This window comes from Silurus aristotelis, assembly GCF_946808225.1.
Source record: "Silurus aristotelis genome assembly, chromosome: 26".
Lineage (NCBI taxonomy): Eukaryota > Metazoa > Chordata > Actinopteri > Siluriformes > Siluridae > Silurus > Silurus aristotelis.
In genome coordinates this window covers 9,436,928-9,458,966 of record NC_139599.1, presented here as the reverse complement: position 1 = coordinate 9,458,966, position 22,039 = coordinate 9,436,928, and the positions used below count along the sequence as shown (strand labels likewise).

At 37.4% G+C, this 22,039-nt stretch overlaps 1 protein-coding gene across 3 annotated transcripts in view; it reads right to left on the bottom strand.

Moving 5' to 3' along the window:
- Window positions 1-1,796: 1,796 nt before the first annotated feature.
- LOC310720868 (putative global transcription activator SNF2L2) overlaps window positions 1,797-22,039 on the bottom strand; it is a 24,518-nt gene continuing 4,275 nt past the window's right edge. The window contains exons 2-7 of one of the 3 annotated variants that reach the window (XM_083531999.1): window positions 20,559-20,616; window positions 20,092-20,373; window positions 16,248-16,353; window positions 10,169-10,270; window positions 9,768-9,900; window positions 1,797-3,247 (exon numbers count right to left, since the gene is read on the bottom strand). In XM_083531999.1, coding sequence (XP_083388125.1) covers window positions 3,096-3,247; window positions 9,768-9,900; window positions 10,169-10,270; window positions 16,248-16,353; window positions 20,092-20,288 — 690 coding nt within the window. In that variant the 5' untranslated portion in view covers window positions 20,289-20,373; window positions 20,559-20,616 and the 3' untranslated portion in view covers window positions 1,797-3,095. The remainder of the gene's footprint in view (window positions 3,248-9,767; window positions 9,901-10,168; window positions 10,271-16,247; window positions 16,354-20,091; window positions 20,374-20,558; window positions 20,617-22,039) is intronic. The other 2 variants (XM_083531997.1, XM_083531998.1) reach the window with 2 other exon arrangements.

Sequence of the window (22,039 nt, the reverse complement as noted above, 5' to 3'; positions counted from 1 at the left end):
CAGAACTACATGGGAGGAGCTGGTCAATGACCTGAAAAGAGCTGAGACCACCGTTTCCAAGGTTACTGTTGGTAATACACTAAGACGTCATGGTTTGAAATCATGCATGGCACGGAAGGTTCCGCTGCTTAAACCAGCACATGTCCAGGCACGTCTTAAGTTTGCCAGTGACCATTTGGATGATCCAGAGGAGTCATGGGAGAAAGTCATGTGGTCAGATGAGACCAAAATAGAACTTTTGGGTCAGAATTCCACTAAACGTGTTTGGAGGAAGAAGAATGATGGGTACCATCCCAAGAACACCATCCCTGCTGTGAAGCATAGGGGTGGTAGCATCATGCTTTGGGGGTGTTTTTCTGCACATGGGACAGGGCGACTGCACTGTATTAAGGAGAGGATGGCCGGGGCCATGTATTGCGAGATTTTGGGGAACAACCTTCTTCCCTCAGTTAGAGCATTGAAGATGGGTCGAGGCTGGGTCTTCCAACATGACAATGACCCGAAGCACACAGCCAGGATAACCAAGGAGTGGCTCTGTAAGAAGCATATCAAGGTTCTGGCGTGGCCTAGCCAGTCTCCAGACCTAAACCTAATAGAGAATCTTTGGAGGGAGCTCAAACTCCGTGTTTCTCAGCAACAGCCCAGAAACCTGACTGATCTAGAGAAGATCTGTGTGGAGGAGTGGGCCAAAATCACTCAGTGTGTGTTGCAGTGTGTGCAAACCTGGTGAAAAACTACAGGAAACATTTCACCTCTGTAATTGCAAACAAAGGCTACTGTACCAAATATTAACATTGACTTTCTCAGGTGTTCAAATACTTATTTGCAGCTGTATCATACAAATAAATAGTTAAAAAATCATACATTGTGATTTCTGGATATTTTTTTTTAGATTATATCTCTCACAGTGGACATGCACCTACGATGACAATTTCAGACCCCTCAATGATTTCTAATGGGTGGACTTGCAAAATAGCAGGGTGTTCAAATACTTATTTTCCTCACTGTATATATATATATATATAAACGAGTTTTCCCCCGTCTCCGCTTATCACCTCTACCACTTCCGCCCTGCCCTGAAGGTACACACACAAAGAATGAGGAGAAGACCATTCCAGCCCTCAAAAATGTAAAACATCAAGGACTAGTCCTTGAACTTGCCTTTAGGTATTTGTAAATTCTGTAAATACTATTTGTATTTTTTTTGCAATTCTATGTTTATTCTATTATAAAATCTAATCTTTTTAATTCATTTATTTTTATTTATTTTTTTGGAATTTGAAATTGGAGTATTATGGTACCAGGATACAGTAGTTCCTCAGAGATGTAGACATCCTGGAACTTATAGCAGGAGACACGCTGACATTGTAGATAAATATGTTGCTTTTAGACTTCTGGAAGGCCAAAATGAGCTCTTTGAGGACACTTTTAGGATGAGTTTTTGCTGGTGGATCATCTTCATTTTGCTGATGATGTTCATAATGAGAGTAAAAGACTTGAGTGTGCAACATAACAGACTGAGGTTTAATGTTTAGGAAGTCCAGAATGCAGCTGAATTTGGAGGTTCTGATGATAAATCCTGATGAGATATATGTGTGACGAGAAAATTCATAGGTTCCCATTTATATTTTATGAACAGAAGAGTAGTTTATAGACAAAATTCCATGTCATTTAATTCCACATCACTTTAACAAGTCCATGTCAATGTCAAATATCAATCTAATTTAATAGGCATAATAGGCTCTAGTAATTGCAGGAATTTTCATAAAATGAACCATTCTTATACAGAGACACTGTTGGACTGTTTATAAAAATGTTTATTATCAATTACGATGATTCAAATCAAATCTCTTAGCACTTTCATATCGTAAAAACCTTAAAAACTTTATTTCAAAATCTACCTATAAAGTCATTTTCTCTCCCAACCCTCAAAACTACACACACCATAACAGTGTTATCAATAGAACCCCCTTTTGAGGGTATTGTTCTTCCAGCAAAATGCATCATGCTCCAAAAACACCACAGGGCTCATTAATCATATAGTTAGGATGTTAAATATGAGTTAAATTTTCAATGCTGTTCCCAAAGATGTTCACAAACTAAAGTAAAATTCGTCATGTTGTCATCCAAATTTCCAATTCAATTTGAACAATTAATTAAAAAGTTACCAAAAATATATATATGTATATGGTAAATGGGCAGTGGTTAAATTTTAAGTGGAAAAGCCTTCTCAGTCTATTAAAACATATGATAATGATTGTGGATTTTACAGGGTTTCAGTTACGCTGAATTTCCTGCCTGAGAGGCATCAACTGATTTTGTAACTCATTGTTACTTTTGTTGTTTAAAATCATATTATGATGATGTGACACTTTATAAAACACACACTTTTTGCTACAGTTTTTTTTTTTAAACTATCACTGTAAATAATATTGTATTGTATATGTTATATATGTTTTTATGTGATGGTTACCAAAAAAAGTTTAGGAGATACACATACACGTCTATTTAAGCAAAAATATATAAAATCATTACCATTATATGACTGTAACATACTAAAAGTGCAGTGAACTACAAGGTCAGTTGCCATGGTATTATTTAATAATAGAACCATGTGTTTGTCCGTTGACTCAGGTGTTAGGTGTCATGAATTTTCCAAACTAATTATTGTAGTTAAAGTATCTGAGCTATATATTTTTTTTCTAGGCTGGCCATCTTATTTATTTAAAACCTTGTTAATATTGACACTAAGGTGACTATGCTTTCAAAAGTGCATAATGAGAAAAAAATATATATATTGTTTACTTATTTGTTTAGTAACTTACAATACTGGAATATATGTATGCATCTAGATATGACTTTATATTTAGTGTATGTCTTTAATGCATAGGATGATTTAGATGCTTAACTGCAACAGAATACCATTAGCAGTGTCACAATATATAAGTTTGTAAATGATCAAGCCTGGAACAAATTTGGGAACAATGAAGACACTGAATCAACTCACATACATGTAAGTGATTTGATGGGCTTATCATTTTCCAATGTTAGCAAGGTGACAGAGAGCTATAAAGCTAATAACCAGATGATGTAGTTCAGCCATCCTCAAGGCCTGTATTGTCCTCCTGATCTTCAGTGCTGTCCTCATCACTGTAAATCCCCTTTACTTTAGCACTGGAATTAGGTGGAACAGTGGTGCTTCTCTCCCTACTCTTGTCAAATTTTGTTTTTGTTGCTTCTGATTTTACTGCAAGAAAATAAGAGAATTTCTTTTCAGTGTACACTCTAGTTATGGTTTCATAGCGAACACCCAGTGGGTAACCAAACTGAAACATGTAATCTTCACACTCTCATGCTTTTTTGGCTAGGGCTCATCACTAGAAAAGTTATTATCCTTGTAACGCATTTATGACTGATATGATGACTTGATTTCACAAATAATTACCCAAAAAATACTATGTGGCTTTTATTAATATGAAAAACCAGAAGAAAGATATTTTCAGTGTGATTTTGTCTGTAGTTTTTGTGTGGCAGACAGGGCATAGTCAAATGATGGTTACAGCATATCCAGAAAGTATTCACAGCGCTTCATTTTTTTTTTCACATTTTATGTTACAGCCTATTCCAAAATGGAATAAATTCATTATTTTCCTGAAAATTCCACAAACAATACCCCATAATAACAATGTGAAAGAAGCTTGTTTAAAATCTTTGCAAATATATTACAAAATAAATAAATAAATAAATAAATCACAAGTATTCACAGCTTTTTCATGACACACAAAATTGAGCTCAGGTACATCCTGTTTCCACTGAATCATCCTTGAGATGTTTCTGCAACTTGATTGGAGTCCACCTGTGGTAAATTCAGTTTGACTCAATTCCAAAAGTCACACACCTGTAAAAATTACAGACTGCCTGAACCCAGATTCGACTCCACGCTATATAAAATTAAACTCATCCACAAAACGGCTTAGATTTCACAAAAGTAGTTATGTAGTTTGACATAGAATTTCAGTTGTAACCAGTGTTGTGCTAGTTACTAAAGAAATAGTAACTAGTTACTTCATTCAAAAAGTCACTCAATTACTTTGTTGATTACTTACACCAAAAAGTAATGCGTTTATCTTTTTTTTTATGCGATTTTATGCGGTATGGTCTATACAAACACAAAACTGACTTAAACACAAAGTAATTTTTAAACACTATTTTATTTAAGTCAGACCAGCACAAACTGAATATATCACAAGGATTTCTGAAATAAATAACAAAACAAGCTGAATAATATATTCAGAATCAAAAACTAAAGTGGCTTCTGCATCATAAAAGCTGTTGTGTTGAGCTCTTAAAAATGTTCCTTTCACAGCTTAAGTATGAAAACTATCAACAATGTAGAACATAACACCGGGTTAGCTTCTAGCTTCGTCCAGGCATGTCGTTTCTAGAGGTGCTTCGACAGATTGGAGTTGCTGTTTATCGCAGTAGATACGACCTTTGAACCAGAAAGACACAGCTTACATTTGACTTAAAAGTTTTTGTCTTTATGCGCAACTAAAGTGAAATAATGAGCATATTTCCACTTTGAGAAACTCGTCTTGCTCTCGCCTTGACTCGCCATTACTGCCGCACATACTTGAATAAACAGAAACACGCCCACAGTGCGTCTTCTTCGTGTTTACAGTGGTTCTCATCCACCAATCCTACAATGTGTCGCTGCTGTAAACAGGTTAGACTGAAGGCTACACTTTAGCCGAAATGTATTCATTTAATAAAAGTTACGGACAACGCACCATACGGTAACGGAGGTACTTTATTTATAAAGTAATGCGTTACAGTATTAGTTACTGTCAAAAGTAACTGCGTTACTAGTAACACGTTATTGCCCAACACTGGTTGTAACAATCGTAATCGTAGTCTAGGTTCATGTATTTTGTCACTGCTACGCTGTTATAAACTTCTTAATTACGATCATAGTTGTCCTTATAATTTTTTCTTACATTGGCGAGCCACCCAGCAAGGCATTTCCGAGAAACAAAAAGTGGGGAAAGGTAAGAAAAATAGTTTCTTTCTTCTATGCTTTTATTTTAGTTCAGGGAACCACCCTTTGTTTAAAGAACCGAGAAAAGAATGATTTTAAGGGCAGAAAAGGATTTAGTTTTTCAGTAATAGCAGGAGGGGTTCATAAGCCTATTCTGTACATTTCTGTGTAAGATTCTGATGGAACTGAATCAGCCCGACGTAGTGTGGTGGCAGAGTTGTATTAGAATTGTATAGTTACTAAAGTAACTGAAGCAAAGTGCTTAAGTTTATAAGTTTCTAAAGTAATTGAAACTTCTTATGGGATTATTAAAAAGTTTCTAAAGTAAGTTAAACTGGTAATAATGTAAAGAGTGCAATTCACAGCGGCTCTGTAGAGTTTAAAACAGTTTAAAACCCGAAGTAGTGTGGTTTTGTCCGACGAAATGTGACACTGTTTGAAATTCATGTTTTAAGACCAAAGTACTGTGGTTAAATAGACTGGTTTAGGATATAACGCAGCAACCAGAAGTAGTGTGGTTTTATCTGACGTATTATGACAGTGTTACATTTAAAAACATTTGTGTGTAATATTGCAGAAGTTTATTCATTTTGCACTAGAAGCATTGGTACGGTGAATAAATAGACTAACGGGTATCTTTATGAATCTACATAAGCTAGTTGAGCTAGAGGCTGAAAATAAGCAGCTTCATTCTAGAGTCAGTATCGGAGACATTTATTCAAAAACATTACCAAGTCGGTGAAACAATATGGAAAGAAAAAAGCTCAATGCAGAAAGAGATCACATTTCTGAAAACTAACAACAGTATGCTCAAATCATCTGTTGAATCCATGTTCAACAATTTGGAGAAATCTAAGGCTGCCTGTCAGTTTCTGATAAAGAATGGCACAACTGAGGAAAATCCCAGTAAAAGGTTGGTAGATGTTGCATTGTATAACCGAGTTCCCGGAATATTAGATTTGCACAAAGACAGTGATGACGGCTGCAAGAGAGAGTTACGTGAATGCTCTGACTATACAGTAAGATTTCCCATAGCACCAATTCACGTCACTACGACTGTGAGAGCTAATGAATGAGGGGAGGAGCCAATGGTCTCTACTCTGGTCAGAGGATTTAGCCTCAATAAACTAGGAGCTGTGATTAAGAATATTGGGAATTTTTATCCTGTAAAACAGGATCCCTTACATTTTCTGAAAAACCTGGAACAATATGCAGAGATTTACAAATGTACTGATGGTGACACATGCATTTTGTTAACCCTGTGTTTGCCTGACACCTTGTCTGGAGCCTTGACTCAGAAAGTAAAAGACAGAACTGTAAATAACTTAGAAAGGAAACAGGCACTGCTTGAAGTGTTAGGGCTGATGTCAGTTAACTGGGATAAAATAGCTGACATTCAAATGAAAAGGGGAGCAACCAGTGGCATTTTCTGAGCGATTATTTGATGCCTTTAAAACTTTAATTGGCAATCCTGATATTTATTTAGAATGATGTTAGTTCAAATCTGCCTTGTGTGATTCCCCTCATACACTCTACTATAGCAATGCATGTGACATATTTATCTGAATACAATGACATTAATACTAAGATGATACAGTTTTACAACAGTGATTCTAGTTCAAAGACGACTCATCCTGTATCAGCACTAGGTGTTAAGAATCCAGATTTTAAGGCCAAAGATGAATGCGAGCAATCGAAGTTGCATGATAAGCAAATTTTGTTCCTTTTGCCACAAAATTGGCCACGTAGTTCAAAAATGCTGGTCTTTAGGAAAGGGATGACCACCACTCTATTTCCTTTTGCGTAGAAATACACATTTTGATAACCCAGATCAGGTAACTGTGCATCTAAAAGTGAACTCACAGCAGTATTTAATTAGGCTATGAGGTCTTTAGTAAAATAATTAGCTGTCCCCTAAGAGTAAAAATGTCTCTAGGTTACAGATGTAACCCTAGTTCCCTGAGGAACGAGATGCTGCGTCGAAACGCTTTGGGAACGACCCGCGTTGTCCACGCTCTGAATCACGTGTAAAATCCAGCCAATAGGCAAGTCGTGACGTCATCAGCAGGCGACGTCACGCAAACCTGGAAGCTAAACGGCGGAGCGATTGCATTCGCTTCTGAAAAATGTGAAGGTAATTGCTCACAGGGATGCAGGGAGCATGGCACGAGACGCAGCATCCGTAACCTAGATACGTTTCCTTTCTGGAACTCGAGCTGCTTCGAAACGCTTTGGGAACGAGTAAACCATCGCACCATACTGACCAGTCCCTGCCTAGAGTGTCTGGGCAACACCAGCGTACAGGAGAGAGGAGCCGGAAATGGCTCTGATGTGAGGTCGTAAAACCTGACAAAGGTCAACGCGGTGGACCACCCAAATATGTCCTGCAAGGGCACCCGTCATGTGCAGGTACGTATCCAGTGCTCGCACTGGACACAGTCGATTCTGTTTCTTCTGGTCTGGAACTAGTAAGGGAGAAGGGCAGAATGTCTGCAACACGACAGGTCATGAGGGAGCCGTAGGGATCTTAGGTACATACCCAGCTCTACGGTAGAGGAACGCACTGGCCATGCCAGGGGTAAACTCCAGGAGCCACAGGGCCACAGACAGGGCCTGTAGGTCCCCGATCCTTTTAAGGGAGAATATCGCCAAAAGGAAGGGGGTCTTAACCGATTCATAAGGGCCACCTCGGCCAAAGGCTCGAAGGGGGGCTCAGACAGAGCCGCCAGCACGATGGCCAAATCCCACACAGGCACTCTGGATCGTAACCTGTAAAACTGCTGAGCTAATGGAACAATTGTTTAGTCATTAGATTATTCAATATGTATGTGTTAACTATGTTAAACTAATCTCTCAAGGTGGAATTGTATGGGTTATTTCTACCATAAGTAACACCAACAATACCACAGTAAAGAGTAGAGTTAACTGCTGAATTTTAATGTGTAATGCTTCTTCCCACAGCATTTAAAGGTGCTACACCTTAAACTTAATTGATGTTTTGGTAATTGTGCAAATGTCAGTGATGCAAAAGAAAGCTTGTTTGTCATATTCCTAAAGCTTGCGCAGATCTGAAAGGAGAAAACACATTTTGTCTAAAAAAAAAATGCATGATGGAGTTTCCTATTGTCTATTCAGGTTTAATTTTGGATGTAACTTTAGAGATCACTGTTTGTATGTATGTATATTCCCCATTCTTGGCCAAATATGATATTTTATGTCTTACATGTTTAGACGTCAGATTGCAGATAGTTCTATGATCACTATAGGACATTATTATTTTTTTGTTTATTATTAAGACTTTACTGTTTGTGTATATATTCTTTCTAACTTTGTCAGTGTATTATGTTCTCTTGTATTTGTTCTATGTTAAGATGTCAGATTGCATATGATTTAATGTTCAATGTAGGATGTCTCTATTGGTTCTGATGGTTCTTGAAGGCCTCCATTTCAAACCCAGTTAAAATTGTACATATCCAAATATTTAATAGAAATATGTCTAATACGTTTGCTCAATTGGATGAAGCGATAACAGGTGGGCCTAAAGAGATGATCCAATGATTAGATTTTACATACCAAAATGTTTAAGAGAAACCTGCATGGTAAAAATGCCGAATAGGATGGAGCAATAACCGTTGTGCATGAGGTGATGATCCGATGACGGGTAAGATTCTCTGAGGGCCGAAGGAGGACAAACTAAGGCAGGTCTTCACTGCCACTGGGCACCTGCCTAAGACAGGAGGTGTAATCTGTGTAAAGGGAGTGGATGTGATGCTTCAGAGCCAAAAGCATCAAAGGGGGGACTGAAAGAATTACAGACTCAACCCAAATTCCACTCCATGCTATATCAAATTAAGCTCAGCCGCAAAACGGCTTAAATTTCACAAAATAAGTTATGTAGTTTGACATGGAATTTCAGTTGTATCAATCTTAATCTTAGTCTTAATTTAATCAGTCTGGGAGAGGCAGAAAGCCATCAAGGAACATCTCTAACCAAAAGGTGTCTGAGACCATGATTATCATTTAAGCAATACCCTATCCTGACCTGCTGGGGGTCCGGCACCAGCAAAGGTGTAATTATTAATTTAACCTATTTTGAAATAAGGCTGTAACATAACAAAATGTGGAAAAAATGAAGCGCTGTGAATACTTTCCGGATGCACTGTATGTTTACAAAGAGGTGATAGGTTTAACCGACAATGCATGATTTTTCTCAATTGTGGGAGATTATTGCCAGTTTATGTGTTTCTTTCTCAGTAGATGCAGTGAACCAGCAAAAGATGTTGGAGTCAGACACTGCTATTAAAAAATAGGAAAAATTCCCTCACAGTCCTCCATAGGAGCCAACATCAGGCCCTTCACAGCTTGTGCCATAAACATTGATTTAAATCCATTGCTGTGCAAGTGTTGGCTGAGGACCAATGAGTGATCCAGATGCCTGCGCCTGGGGAATCTGTGACTTTTTGGATCAGTGTTTTAGTGTTTGTGCATAATTTTTCCGACATCACCAGCCATTTGACTGATATCCCTTTTTGTTCTGCACACTTTTCAGAAAAAAAGATTTTTAGTAAGTCAGATTTATGCTTCATATACTATATTACAATGTTTCAAATGAACATTCTAAATAGGTATTTAGATGAATCCTGTTGCTATGGCAATATGCATGCTAAACATTGAATATATATATTGTATGTCACCCACTTTAAATTCATTAAAGTAAATTCTAACTTACTCTCTAGGTTTAAATGCTTGGCACACACTGTCTCACTGCCTCCATCAGCATCTGTGTCCTCTTGATTAATTTCTACAATACGTTGTCTTGCGCTCTCAAAGACTGACTTCAGAACAATGGAATCCTCAAATATCTGAAACAGTACATAGTAGTCATTAGAGTTTGATTATAAAAAAATTGTTGCATAGTTTCTAATTGTTTTTAAGAACTTTACATTGTTTCTAACTGTTATGAGACTGTATATAATAGTTATAACAATGGACATAAAGCACTTTGAAAAATATTTAAAAAAGAAAAGCGCTTGTGTGAAACAGCTCTATATATAGTGTGCTTATATATATATATATATATATATATATATACATTTGTTAATAGATCAAGAATAGTAATCTAAGCCACACCTGAGATCCCTCCAAGTTGTAAGTCTGAGCATTGTGGCACATCTGTATTATATCTTTCTCCAAGTCTGCAATGCACCTGTATTTGTGGTTACGTACCCGTTCCTACACACAAAAAAGGCTGGTTAGAAAAAAAAAAAAATTTTGTAACACACACATCTGATTCTTTATATATATATATATATATATATATATATATATATATATATATATATACAGTGAGGAAAATAAGTATTTGAACACCCTGCTATTTTGCAAGTTCTCCCACTTAGAAATCATGGAGGGGTCTGAAATTGTCATCGTAGGTTAATTTCGACTGTGAGAGACATAATCTAAAAAAAATAATTCCAGAAATCACAATGTATGATTTTTAATTATTTATTTGTATGATACAGCTGCAAATAAGTATTTGAACACCTGAGAAAGTCAATGTTACTATTTGGTACAGTAGCCTTTGTTTGCAATTACAGAGGTCAAACGTTTCCTGTAGTTTTTCACAGGTTTGCACACACTGCAGGAGGGATTTTGGCCCACTCCTCCACACAGATCTTCTCTAGATCAGTCAGGTTTCTGGCCTGTCCCTGAGAAACACGGAGTTTGAGCTTCCTCCAAAGATTCTCTATTGGGTTTAGGTCTGGAGACTGGCTAGACCACCCCAGAACCTTGATATGCTTCTTACAGAGCCACTCCCTGGTTATCCTGGCTGTGTGCTTCGGGTCATTGTCATGTTGGAAGACCCAGCCTCGACCCATCTTCAATGCTCTAACTGAGGGAAGGAGGTTGTTCCCCAAAATCTCGCAATACATGGCCCCGGTCATCTTCTCCTTAATACAGTGCAGTCACCCTGTCCCATGTGCAGAAAAACACCCCCAAAGCATGATGCTACCACCCCCATGCTTCACAGAAGGGATGGTGTTCTTGGGATGGTACTCATCATTCTTCTTCCTCCAAACACGTTTAGTGGAATTATGACCCAAAAGTTCTATTTTGGTCTCATCTGACCACATGACTTTCTTCCATGACTCCTCTGGATCATCCAAATGGTCATTGGCAAACTTAATACGTGCCTGGACATGTGCTGGTTTAAGCAGGGGAACCTTCCGTGCCATGCATGATTTCAAACCATGACGTCTTAGTGTATTACCAACAGTAACCTTGGAAACGGTGGTCCCAGCTCTTTTCAGGTCATTGACCAGCTCCTCCCGTGTAGTTCTGGGCTGATTTCTCCCCTTTCTTAGGATCATTGAGACCCCACGAGGTGAGATCTTGCATGGAGCCCCAGTCCGAGGGAGATTGACAGTCATGTTTAGCTTCTTCCATTTTCTAATGATTGATCCAACAGTGGACCTTTTTTCACCAAGATGCTTGGCAATTTCCCCGTAGCCCTTTCCAGCCTTGTGGAGGTGTACAATTTTGTCTCTAGTGTCTTTGGACAGCTCTTTGGTCTTGGCCATGTTAGTAGTTGGATTCTTACTGATTGTATGGGGTGGACAGGTGTCTTTATGCAGCTAACGACCTTAAACAGGTGCATCTAATTTAGGATAATAAATGTAGTGGAGGTGGACATTTTAAAAGCAGACTAACAGGTCTTTGAGGGTCAGAATTCTAGCTGATAGACAGGTGTTCAAATACTTATTTGCAGCTGTATCATACAAATAAATATTTTAAAAATCATATATTGTGATTTCTGGATTTTTTTTTTTTAGATTATGTCTCTCACAGTGGACATGCACCCACGATGACAATTTCAGACCCCTCCATGATTTCTAAGTGGGAGAACTTGCAAAATAGCAGGGTGTTCAAATACTTATTTTCCTCACTGTATATATATATATATATATATATATAGGATACTTGCATTTACACATTCAATACATGAAACATGAATTATGAATTATAATCTAAACATAAAAGAGAGAAGAGTATTTTAAGGATAAGGATAGATTGTGTAAACTGTGAAATTTTTAATCTTTGTGCCACAATTCTTCCTTCTTCACTAATTTGTAGTCTTGTTTGTACCAAAGTGTACATTAGTTCACTCTCTACCATAGAAGATTAAAGCATTAGAGTTGTGTCAGAACAACATGCTTGGTGGCATAATAACAAACCTAAAGGTAATGCTGAGGTTCACCCACAAGAGCACCAGTCCTTTGTGTTCTCTTAAAACAATGAGAGTTTTGTAGATAATTTCAGTACTTTGATGGTAAAACTGGCCTGCTATAATTTCCTGCAGTATATTTTATAATCTCAGAAAAAAAGCCTACTTAACAGGTAGAAATTTAAGTCAGGGAGCAGCCAAGCTGGCTAAACTTACCATCTGGTTAGTTTACAGACCTAATGGCCTGAATTTAATAATTTAATTTCTGCATGTAAATAGATTTAATTTTGAACTCATTAATTGTTGGGAACTTTAATGTTGTTTTGGTAACCCAAATGTTCTTCTAAGAACAGTGTTTGTGTCCATTCTAGATTTAGAAGGAATTAATTAGAGCATTATCAAGCCAACTCATAATGGTGAACATACATTTAAACTAAAATCTGGATAAAATATTAAAATATAATCACTTTTTCTAAATCTGATGTAATCTTAGATTATTATCTCATCTCATTTGATATCATAAAATATTTACTTTGCAAAGCTAAAATAATGAATTCTTCACTTAGCATAAGCTAAATAACTAAATCAAACTAGCAGTTATCAAATTGTTGATTAAAAAACCTGGCCTCAAAACTTATCAGCTGTTGAACTACAAGCCAATATCAAACCTCATCTTTAACTCCAAGAGCCAGGAATGACTTGTAACTCAGCAGATATGCTAACACCTACATAGAACCTAGAAATAACATCGATTAAATGTACAATATAAGTCAGGATAAATGTATAAGCAAATAAATAGCAAATAACCAACTGCTTTTCAACAAGGTTTTTTTTTTTTTTTGCTCTCTCTCTCTCTCTCTCTCTCTCTCTCTCTCTCTCTCTTTCTCTCTCTCTCTCTTTGGTCTATCACTATCTGCCACATATATATATATATATATATATATATATATATATATATATATATATATATATATATACATATATATATATATATATATATACATATATATACACACACACACACACACACACACACACACACTCACTGGCCACTTTATTAGGTACACCTTAACACCTTACTAGTACCGGGTTGGACCCCCTTTTGCCTTCAGAACTGCCTTAATCCTTCGTGGCATAGATTCAACAAGGTACTGGAAACATTCCTCAGAGATTTTGGTCCATATTCGCATGATAGCATTACGCAGTTGCTGCAGATTTGTCGGCTGCACATCCATGATACAAATCTCCCGTTCCACCACATCCCAAAGGTGCTCTATTGGATTGAGATCTGGTGACTGTGTGGGCCATTTGAGTACAGTGAACTCATTGTCATGTTCAAGAAACCAGTCTGAGATGATTCGTGCTTTATGACATGGCGCGTTATCCTGCTGGAAGTAGCCATCAGAAGATGGTGGTCATAAAGGGATGGACATGGTCAGCAACAATACTCAGGTAGGCTATGGCGTTGACACGATGCTGAATTGGTACTAATGGGCCCAAAGTGTGCCAAGAAAATATCCCCCACACCATTACACCACCACCACCAGCCTGAACCGTTGATACAAGGCAGGATGGATCCATGCTTTCAATTTGTTGACGCCAAATTCTGACCCTACCATCCGAATGTCACAGCAGAAATTGAGACTCATCAGACTAGGCAGACCTGTGCTAATTGTAGTCTCAGTTTTCTGTTCTTAGCTGTCAGGAGTGGCACCCAGTGTGGTCTTCTGCTGCGGTAGCCCATCCGCCTCAATGTTCGACGTGTGCGTTCAGAGATGCTCTTCTGCATACCCCGGTTGTAACGAGTGGTTGTTTGAGTTACTGTTGCCTTTCTATCAGCTCGAACCAGTCTGGCCATTCTCCTCTGATCTCTGGCATCAACAAGGCATATGCGCCCACAGAACTGCTGCTCACTGGATATTTTCTCATTTTCGTACCATTCTCTGTAAACCCTAGAGATGGTTGTGCGTGAAAATCCCAGTAGATCAGCAGTTTCTGAAATACTCAGACCAGCCTGTCTGGCACCAACAACCATGCCACGTATAAAGTCACTTAAATCACCTTCTTCCCCATTCTGACGCTCGGTTTGAACTGCTGAGTTGCTGCCATGTGATTGGCTGATTAGAAATTTGCGTTAACAAACAGTTGGCCGGTGAGTGTATGTAAATATATATATATATATATATATATATATATGATTAGAAGGATCTCTCATATTTCATCAGTGGTGGACAGTAACGAAGTAAATGTAATTTGTTACTGTACTTTTTTGCGTGTCTGTACCTTACTGAAGTATTACTATTTGAGAACTTTTAATTTAACTTCACTACATTTCAAAGTCAAATATATTACTTTTAGCTAAACCACATTTTGCGAAATCATTTATTTATGAGTGGATAAAAACTTAACTAGTCAAGAACACAGCAAGACACCAATCAGGGTAGAGCGCTCACTCTGTTTTGAACTTTTTTTGATTGCCGCTTGGTGGTATCTACTTAGCACAAACATACAGTTTAGTGTCAGTTCAACATCAACCATAACATTTTGAGAGTAATAAATGATGGATGAAATGAGACTCTAACTTGCCACAACACATGTTGCACCATTTTTTTTTAATTGGTTGAAAAGAAGATTTTGGGTTAATAATAAGTTTAATAGATATCAATCGATATTTGACTCATTAATATTATTCTATGAATAGAATGGTGTTCTAAGTGTAACTTTTGTTAACTTTTAGTCATTTCACATAAACTGAGTTGATTAAGCAAGTGCCTTGCGACAAAAATTATAATAGGACATTATAGCTATTATAAATCATAGAACTTTGGATACATAAGAACATTTGAAAGAAAATATTTTTGTACTCTTATTTAATTTAAAGTTTAAAGGGAGGGAGCACTTTAAGGAAAAATATTTTATTTATATCTCTAGTTTAACTCCAGTACATTTGTGTATTTCGTCCACCACTGTATTTAATGTATATGTTCCTAAAATTGTTGTTAACAATCAAAGTAAGTATGAAACTTGAAACTAAAAATGAGCAGGTTTATCAGGTTAGCCATTAACCAGTTAATCCTTTGTCTTTTATGTAAAAACAGTCATACTACATAAAATTTTTATTGTGAGTTAAAACCTTTATATGAGTTTTGACACAAGCTTAATGATTATCATACATTGTTTTATTGCCATGAATTGTTGACACTGACTAACCAGTTAAATAATTGTTAATAACAATCACTTGACATATTGTTAACAATCTACCGTATTTTCCGGACTACTTTTTTTCCCACGCTTTGAACTCCTGGGTTTTTCCCGGTTTCACATGCTTCAAGACAAAAAACTGAGCCCCATAACATTAGACCAATGAAATTGCCGAACGGGTTCAGGTGAACCAATTAAATTCTTTATATTAAATCAGATGCGCTCCCACTGAATCGGGCCGCACCACATCATAAATATGGATGAGGTTCCGCTGACATTTGACCTGCCGCTCACTCGGACTGTCAACAGGAAATGCGAATCATTCGTCTCGTGAAAACAACCGGGCATGAAAAAACGCAGTTCACCTGTGTTCTCTGAGCTGCACGGCATCGGGAGAAAAGCTTCACCGATGGTAATTTTTAAACGCACGACGATGCCAAAAGAAAAACTCTCGAGAGAAATTGTTGTGAAAGGAAGGAGGAAGACAGAGAACAATGACTTTCTTGGTAGGCTACTGTTTAGATACAAGCCGTGTAACAGACACTGTCTTTCGTTAAAGCCTCTGTAAAGTTCATTAGTTCAAAATAAAAATCTTTGTCAAATTCAGTGGGTGCGGCTTATTAGAGTGTGCTTAATAGTCCGGAAATTATGGCATATGCTTTGTTGTACCTTAGAATGTTTACGCTAGGTTAATGTTATAATTATGTAACACTACAGTCATTTCTGATTTTTTTGTTTGGAGGAGTACAACATTTGCACCAAATACAACAAGTTTCCATTTACCCTGATCCTCCGAAAGTCCACAGGCTTGCGAATGAGTTCATAGTATTCTGGTACTTCTTTCCTAGATGGCAGCTGAACAAAACCTTTGCTGATCTGGCGGCCCAACCTGTATGATAGTAATGAATTAACTGTGGGATACTACCATTAAATAACAGTATGAAACAGGAAAATGTGTTTTAGAGATACATTTCACTGAAATTGTCACATGGTGTTCTTGGAGCCTGTAAAATAAACTTTTTAACATTTAATTAATTTGTTACATGTAAATAATCAAATGCAGTAGTAGACAGTATATTTTAGTTCTATTGTCATGATCATGGCATTGTGTGGAAGTGGGGGTGTGGTAAAGCATTAGTTGTGAATGGAGAGGAAGTAGACAAACGGCAGGTAATGTGTAATAATTATCACTTGTGGTTCTCTTTCTGGCCATAATTAGACTGAGATTAACTAAGAAAGAGGAGCAATGTATAAACACAGTAAAATAAAAAATGCTGAAAACACTCTCCATCAATCCTAACATTAGGCGCTCCTCACCCTGTGCAGTAAGGATAAAGTGATGCTTTAAAGCCTTCGCTAAGGAGCCATCTGTGATACAAAGATGGCATCCATGGATATGGAGTTTTCCCTTGAGCGCTTTAAGTTTGCAGTGGCTGTGAGTGCATAGTCAAAGAGGGTATGGACTTTACAACTTCTCTCAGTGCTAATGTGAGAGGCCAATTTTTTTCTTCACTCCTTCGACTTTGTCTCTACTGTGTTCTCTAATAAGAGAAACCATATGCACCCACAAGATTCAGAGCAAAGCCCAGGTAAGCTGGCACTCATAGTTGAATTAGTGAATAATACAGCATCTCACAAAGGTGAGTACACCCCTCACAGCAAACATTTTAGAATAGGTTCTCAAGGGACAATACTATTGAAATTAAACTTGGATATATTTTAAAGTAGTCAATGTGCAGCTTGTATATCAGTACAAATTTTACTGACCTCTGAAAATATCTCAACATACAGCCATTATTTACAAAATAGCTGGCATCAAAAGTGAGTACACCCTAAATGATAAAAGCTGTACATCATTTAACCATGTAAAGCCACATGTCCTATTCATCGTGTTCATGTTTTAGACTGCTTGACAGGACCATACAAATTTGTGTAGCTTGTATTTGAGCAGTTAAAACTTGATGCTTCAAGTAGAATTCTCTCATAATAACCCCTGGGTATGCTTAGGCTATTAGAAGATCGGTAACACCCGGAAACTGAGTTACAGTACAGGTGCCAGGGTCATACAGAGGGTTTCCAGAAGCTGGCTTCAAAAAACAAATGCATGAGTGCTGCATTGCTTTAGCGGTTGCAGAAGCAGAAGGTCAGCTTGTCAGTGCACACTGCAAAAAAGTCGATTTGCATGGCCGTCATCCCAGAAGGAAGTCTCTTCTGAAGCTGGCTCACAAGAAAACCTGCAAACAGTTTGCTAAAGAAAACTTGTCCAAAAGCATGAATTACTGGAACCGTGTCCTGTGGTCTGCTGAGACTAAGATCAAATTGGTTGGCTACATAAGTCTGGGGCTACATGAGTGCTGCTGGTACTGGGGAGCTGCAGCTCATTGAGGGAAACATGGATTCCAACATGTACTGTGACATTCTGAAACAGAACATGATGCCCTCCCTTCAGAATCTGTGCTGAACGGCTGTTTTCCAACATATTAACAACAAGGTGAAGGTGATGGAGTGGCCAAGTATGTCTTCAGACCTGAACTCTGTTGAGGCACCTGTGGGGCATCCTCAAGTAGTTGGTGGAGAAGTGCCATTTGTCTAACATCCAGCAGCTCTGTGATGTCCTTATGGAGGAGTGGAGGAGGTTCCCAGCAACAACCTGTGCAGCTCTGGTGAATATCATGCCCAGGAGGATTAAGGCAGTGCTAGATAACATTGGTGCTCACACAAAATATTTACACTTTGTTTTCGACATGTTCACTTATGGTGTACTCACTTTTGTTGTCAGCTATTTTGACAGTAAAGGCTATATGTTGAGTTATTTTTAAAGGACAGAAATCTGTACTGCTATAAAAGCTGCACATTAAATACTCTCAATATTTTCAATTAAAATTTCTATAGTATTGTCCCTTTGGAAAATATAATAAAATAGTTGCTGAAATGTAAAGAGTGTACTCACTTTTGTGAGGTACTGTACATTTGTGGATGGGTCCTGCAGCAAGGTGAAGAGGTGCCGGGGTTGTTGACATCAGCTCCACCTCAGCTAGACACCAGAAGTGTAGTGGGTTCTACTTCTTCATACTTGACAAGATTTCCTGTCAGGGATTTCCCTTTGAGCAGTCACATAACAAGACCCTGAGGCACACCTTCAACCAAGTGCCAGTAATTGATAATCAGACAATTTAGCTTAATGTTGTATGCTCCCACACATCCATTTTAATCATTAAGTGTAGGTTAAGCAGGAGTGGTGCAGGACACCCAAGCTAAAGAAGAGACGACAGAGTTTTTGTCCAAAAAAAGCTGCAGGTCTTTTATTCCATGCAGCTCATTATAATCCCAGGATTAGTTTCAGGAGGAACCTTTGAATAGCAAAAAACAAATTCAATACTTTCTTGACCTGAAAGCAATTCAATTAGCACAGGAGAATTTGCTACAGCAAAAGCCAAGCACAAACAACAATGAAGTCAGCGAACTGGCAAATAATGCTTAATGATCTCACATGTGGCTTATTATAGCTCGCTTACTTATATCTGGGAAGTGTGTGAGCACAGTAAATTTATTCACTAAAAATGTAAAGTAAAAGCAAAAATAAAGAGATAACTTGCTTGGCTACCATTCTGCATGTCTGGATATTGTATGCACACATTAAAATGTAATTTAAATAGCATAAATATTACAAGTCCATTAATGTTCCTCAGGGACATAGCTGCAAACTACCTTTTGCTATAGATTACTACTGTATGTAGTTAATTTTTAGAGTAACACCATAATAAGAAATTGAAAATCAACAAGACTCATTTTCCATTTTGTATTTTAAAACATTGGTTTAGTAACTCATGGCTACATTATACAAGTTGTGGTTACAAATAACTGTCAAAACATGAGTAATTGTGAGAGCATATTATACAGCAATACATTGGCAAAATACAAGACTCATGTTAAATGGTTATTCCAATGATTGCCAACGATTGTTTTTTATATTATTGTATAATTCTTGCTTTGTTTTTATTAGCTGTGTCTTATATCATATTACATTTGGCAGCAGGAAAAAAACCCTATACGTTTTTAATTTTGCATGTTCTACCCAACTGTCCTCGGCTTAAAGACAAATGCTTGTCTTCAGATGCAGTGGTCAAGATGCCCATTTTGGATACTTGTTCTAAAAATAAATTCTGGTAAATTTAGAAATGTGAATTACATGCAGGTAATTTGCATAATCTTAATGACACACCTAAAAGGTCAACTAAGGCAGATACGTACTCTAACCAGATTCTGAATACTAGGAACCCTAGTAAATATGTAACATTTAAACTCAAGAGGTCAAGCTTTTACAGGGCACATTTCGGTTTTGGTCTGCAATTCAAAAAAATTATAATTTATATATAATAGTTTGTTTCCCATGATAAATTTAAAATTCTCTCTGCTCTAAGAAAATAAATTTTATCACTTTTGACAGTGAACTTCTTTGTTAAACAGGGGTGACATTGATATTAAACAATCACAAAACCAGTTTATTTTTTATTATTTTTTTGTTTATTATTATTTTATTGCTCAATATGTCTAGGGTCCATAAAGTGTTAGCCTTACCCAACATTAAGTGTTAAAGGATTTTTTTGGTAACCTTATTGCTACTTACGTGTCTTTGTAGTTGATAACCATATCAACAAGAGTGTTCATTTGCTTTGTAAGTTTTTGGGGATTTGGTGGAAGTTTCTCAGCTGGGGGTCGACCACGTCGTTTTTTGACTTTCTCAACAATCTCCTGCCCAGTTTCAGAGGGCTGGTTGGCCTGGTGGTCACTTTTTCGTTTCTTCAAACTGCTTTCTTCCTCCATGTCCTCAGACACTTCTTTTAGAACAGCCTGAGACTGCAGAAACAATCCATGGGAATGATGAAGAATGAATGAGGGACAGGGTTGGCTGTAGGGTCAATAACAATAATACAATCAATTAAATGTATTATATTTTGTTTATTTGTAAAATATTTTGTTTTTTGTTTTTGCATCAGTTTTTCCTTTAATGTTAGTTGTGACAACAATACTTTCATAAAACTAGAATAAATTAACAATTGGTATGCCTGATATTATAGCGGCAGAAATGACTACCTGTCAGTTGCTGGACCTTGGCTCTGGAATGAGTCACTTCACAAGCAAATCTTAATAACTGACATGTCACTCACACACACACACACACACACACACACACACACACACACACACACACACACACACACACATATATATATATATATATATATATATATACAGTACAGACGAAAAGTTTGGACACACCTTCTCATTCAAAGAGTTTTCTTTATTTTCATGACTATGAAAATTGTAGATTCACACTAAAGGCATCAAAACTATGAATTAACACATGTGGAATTATATATGGAATTATATACATAACAAAAAAGTGGGAAACAACTGAAAAATGTCATATTCTAGGTTCTTCAAAGTAGCCACCTTTTGCTTTGATTACTGCTTTGCACACTCTTGGCATTCTCTTGATGAGCTTCAAGAGGTAGTCACCTGAAATGGTCTTTCAACAGTCTTGAAGGAGTTTCCCGAGAGATGCTTGGCACTTGTTGGCCCTTTTGCCTTCACTCTGCGGTCCAGCTCACCCCTAAACCATCTCGATTGGGTTCAGGTCCGGTGACTGTGGAGGTCAGGTCATCTGGCGCAGCACCCCATCACTCTCCTTCTTGGTCAAATAGCCCTTGATGCCTTCAGTGTGACTACAATTTTCATAGTCATGAAAATAAAGAAAGCTCTTTGAATGAGAAGGTGTGTCCAAACTTTTGGTCTGTACTGTATATATATTGTGTCTGTATCTATATATATATATATTGTGTCTGTATCTTTCTTTAGTGCTTTGTACAGGGCATTGGTCAATAGTCATTGTTTTAAATGTGCTTTAAAAATATATTGTGACTTGACTGTAAATTATATTTTTTACTGTTAAAATAATGAGCAGAAAAATATCACAATACTATTAGTAATTGTCAAAAACAGCTAAATAAAGGAGCCTATTTATGTTACATAAAATATACCCTGATCAGGCATATTATTAGCATTATTATTAATAATAACGTTATGACCAGTGAGTAAATAACACTGATTATCTCTTGATCATGGCACCTGTTAGTAGATGGGATATATTAGGCAGCATGTGAAAATGCTTGTGTTAGAAGCAGGAAAAATAGGCAAGCGTAAGAATCTAAGGGAGTATGACAAGGGCCAAATTTTGATGGCTGGACGACTGGGTAAGAGCATCTCCAAAACTACAGCTCTTATGTGGTGTTCCCAGGCTGCAGTGGTCAGTATATAGCCAAACTGGTCCACGGAAAGAAAAAGTTGTGAACCAGCGACAGGGTCATGGGCAGCCAAGGCTCATTGATGCACGTGAAGAGCGAAGGCTGGCCTGTGTGGTCTGATGTGACAGACAAGCTACTGTAGGTCAGATTGCTGAAGAAGGTAATACTGTTAATGCTCGACAGGTCAGGATTGTTTTGACAGCAAAAGGGGAACCAACACAATATTAGGCAGGTGGTCATAATGTTATGCCTGATCAGGGTTCATTAAGT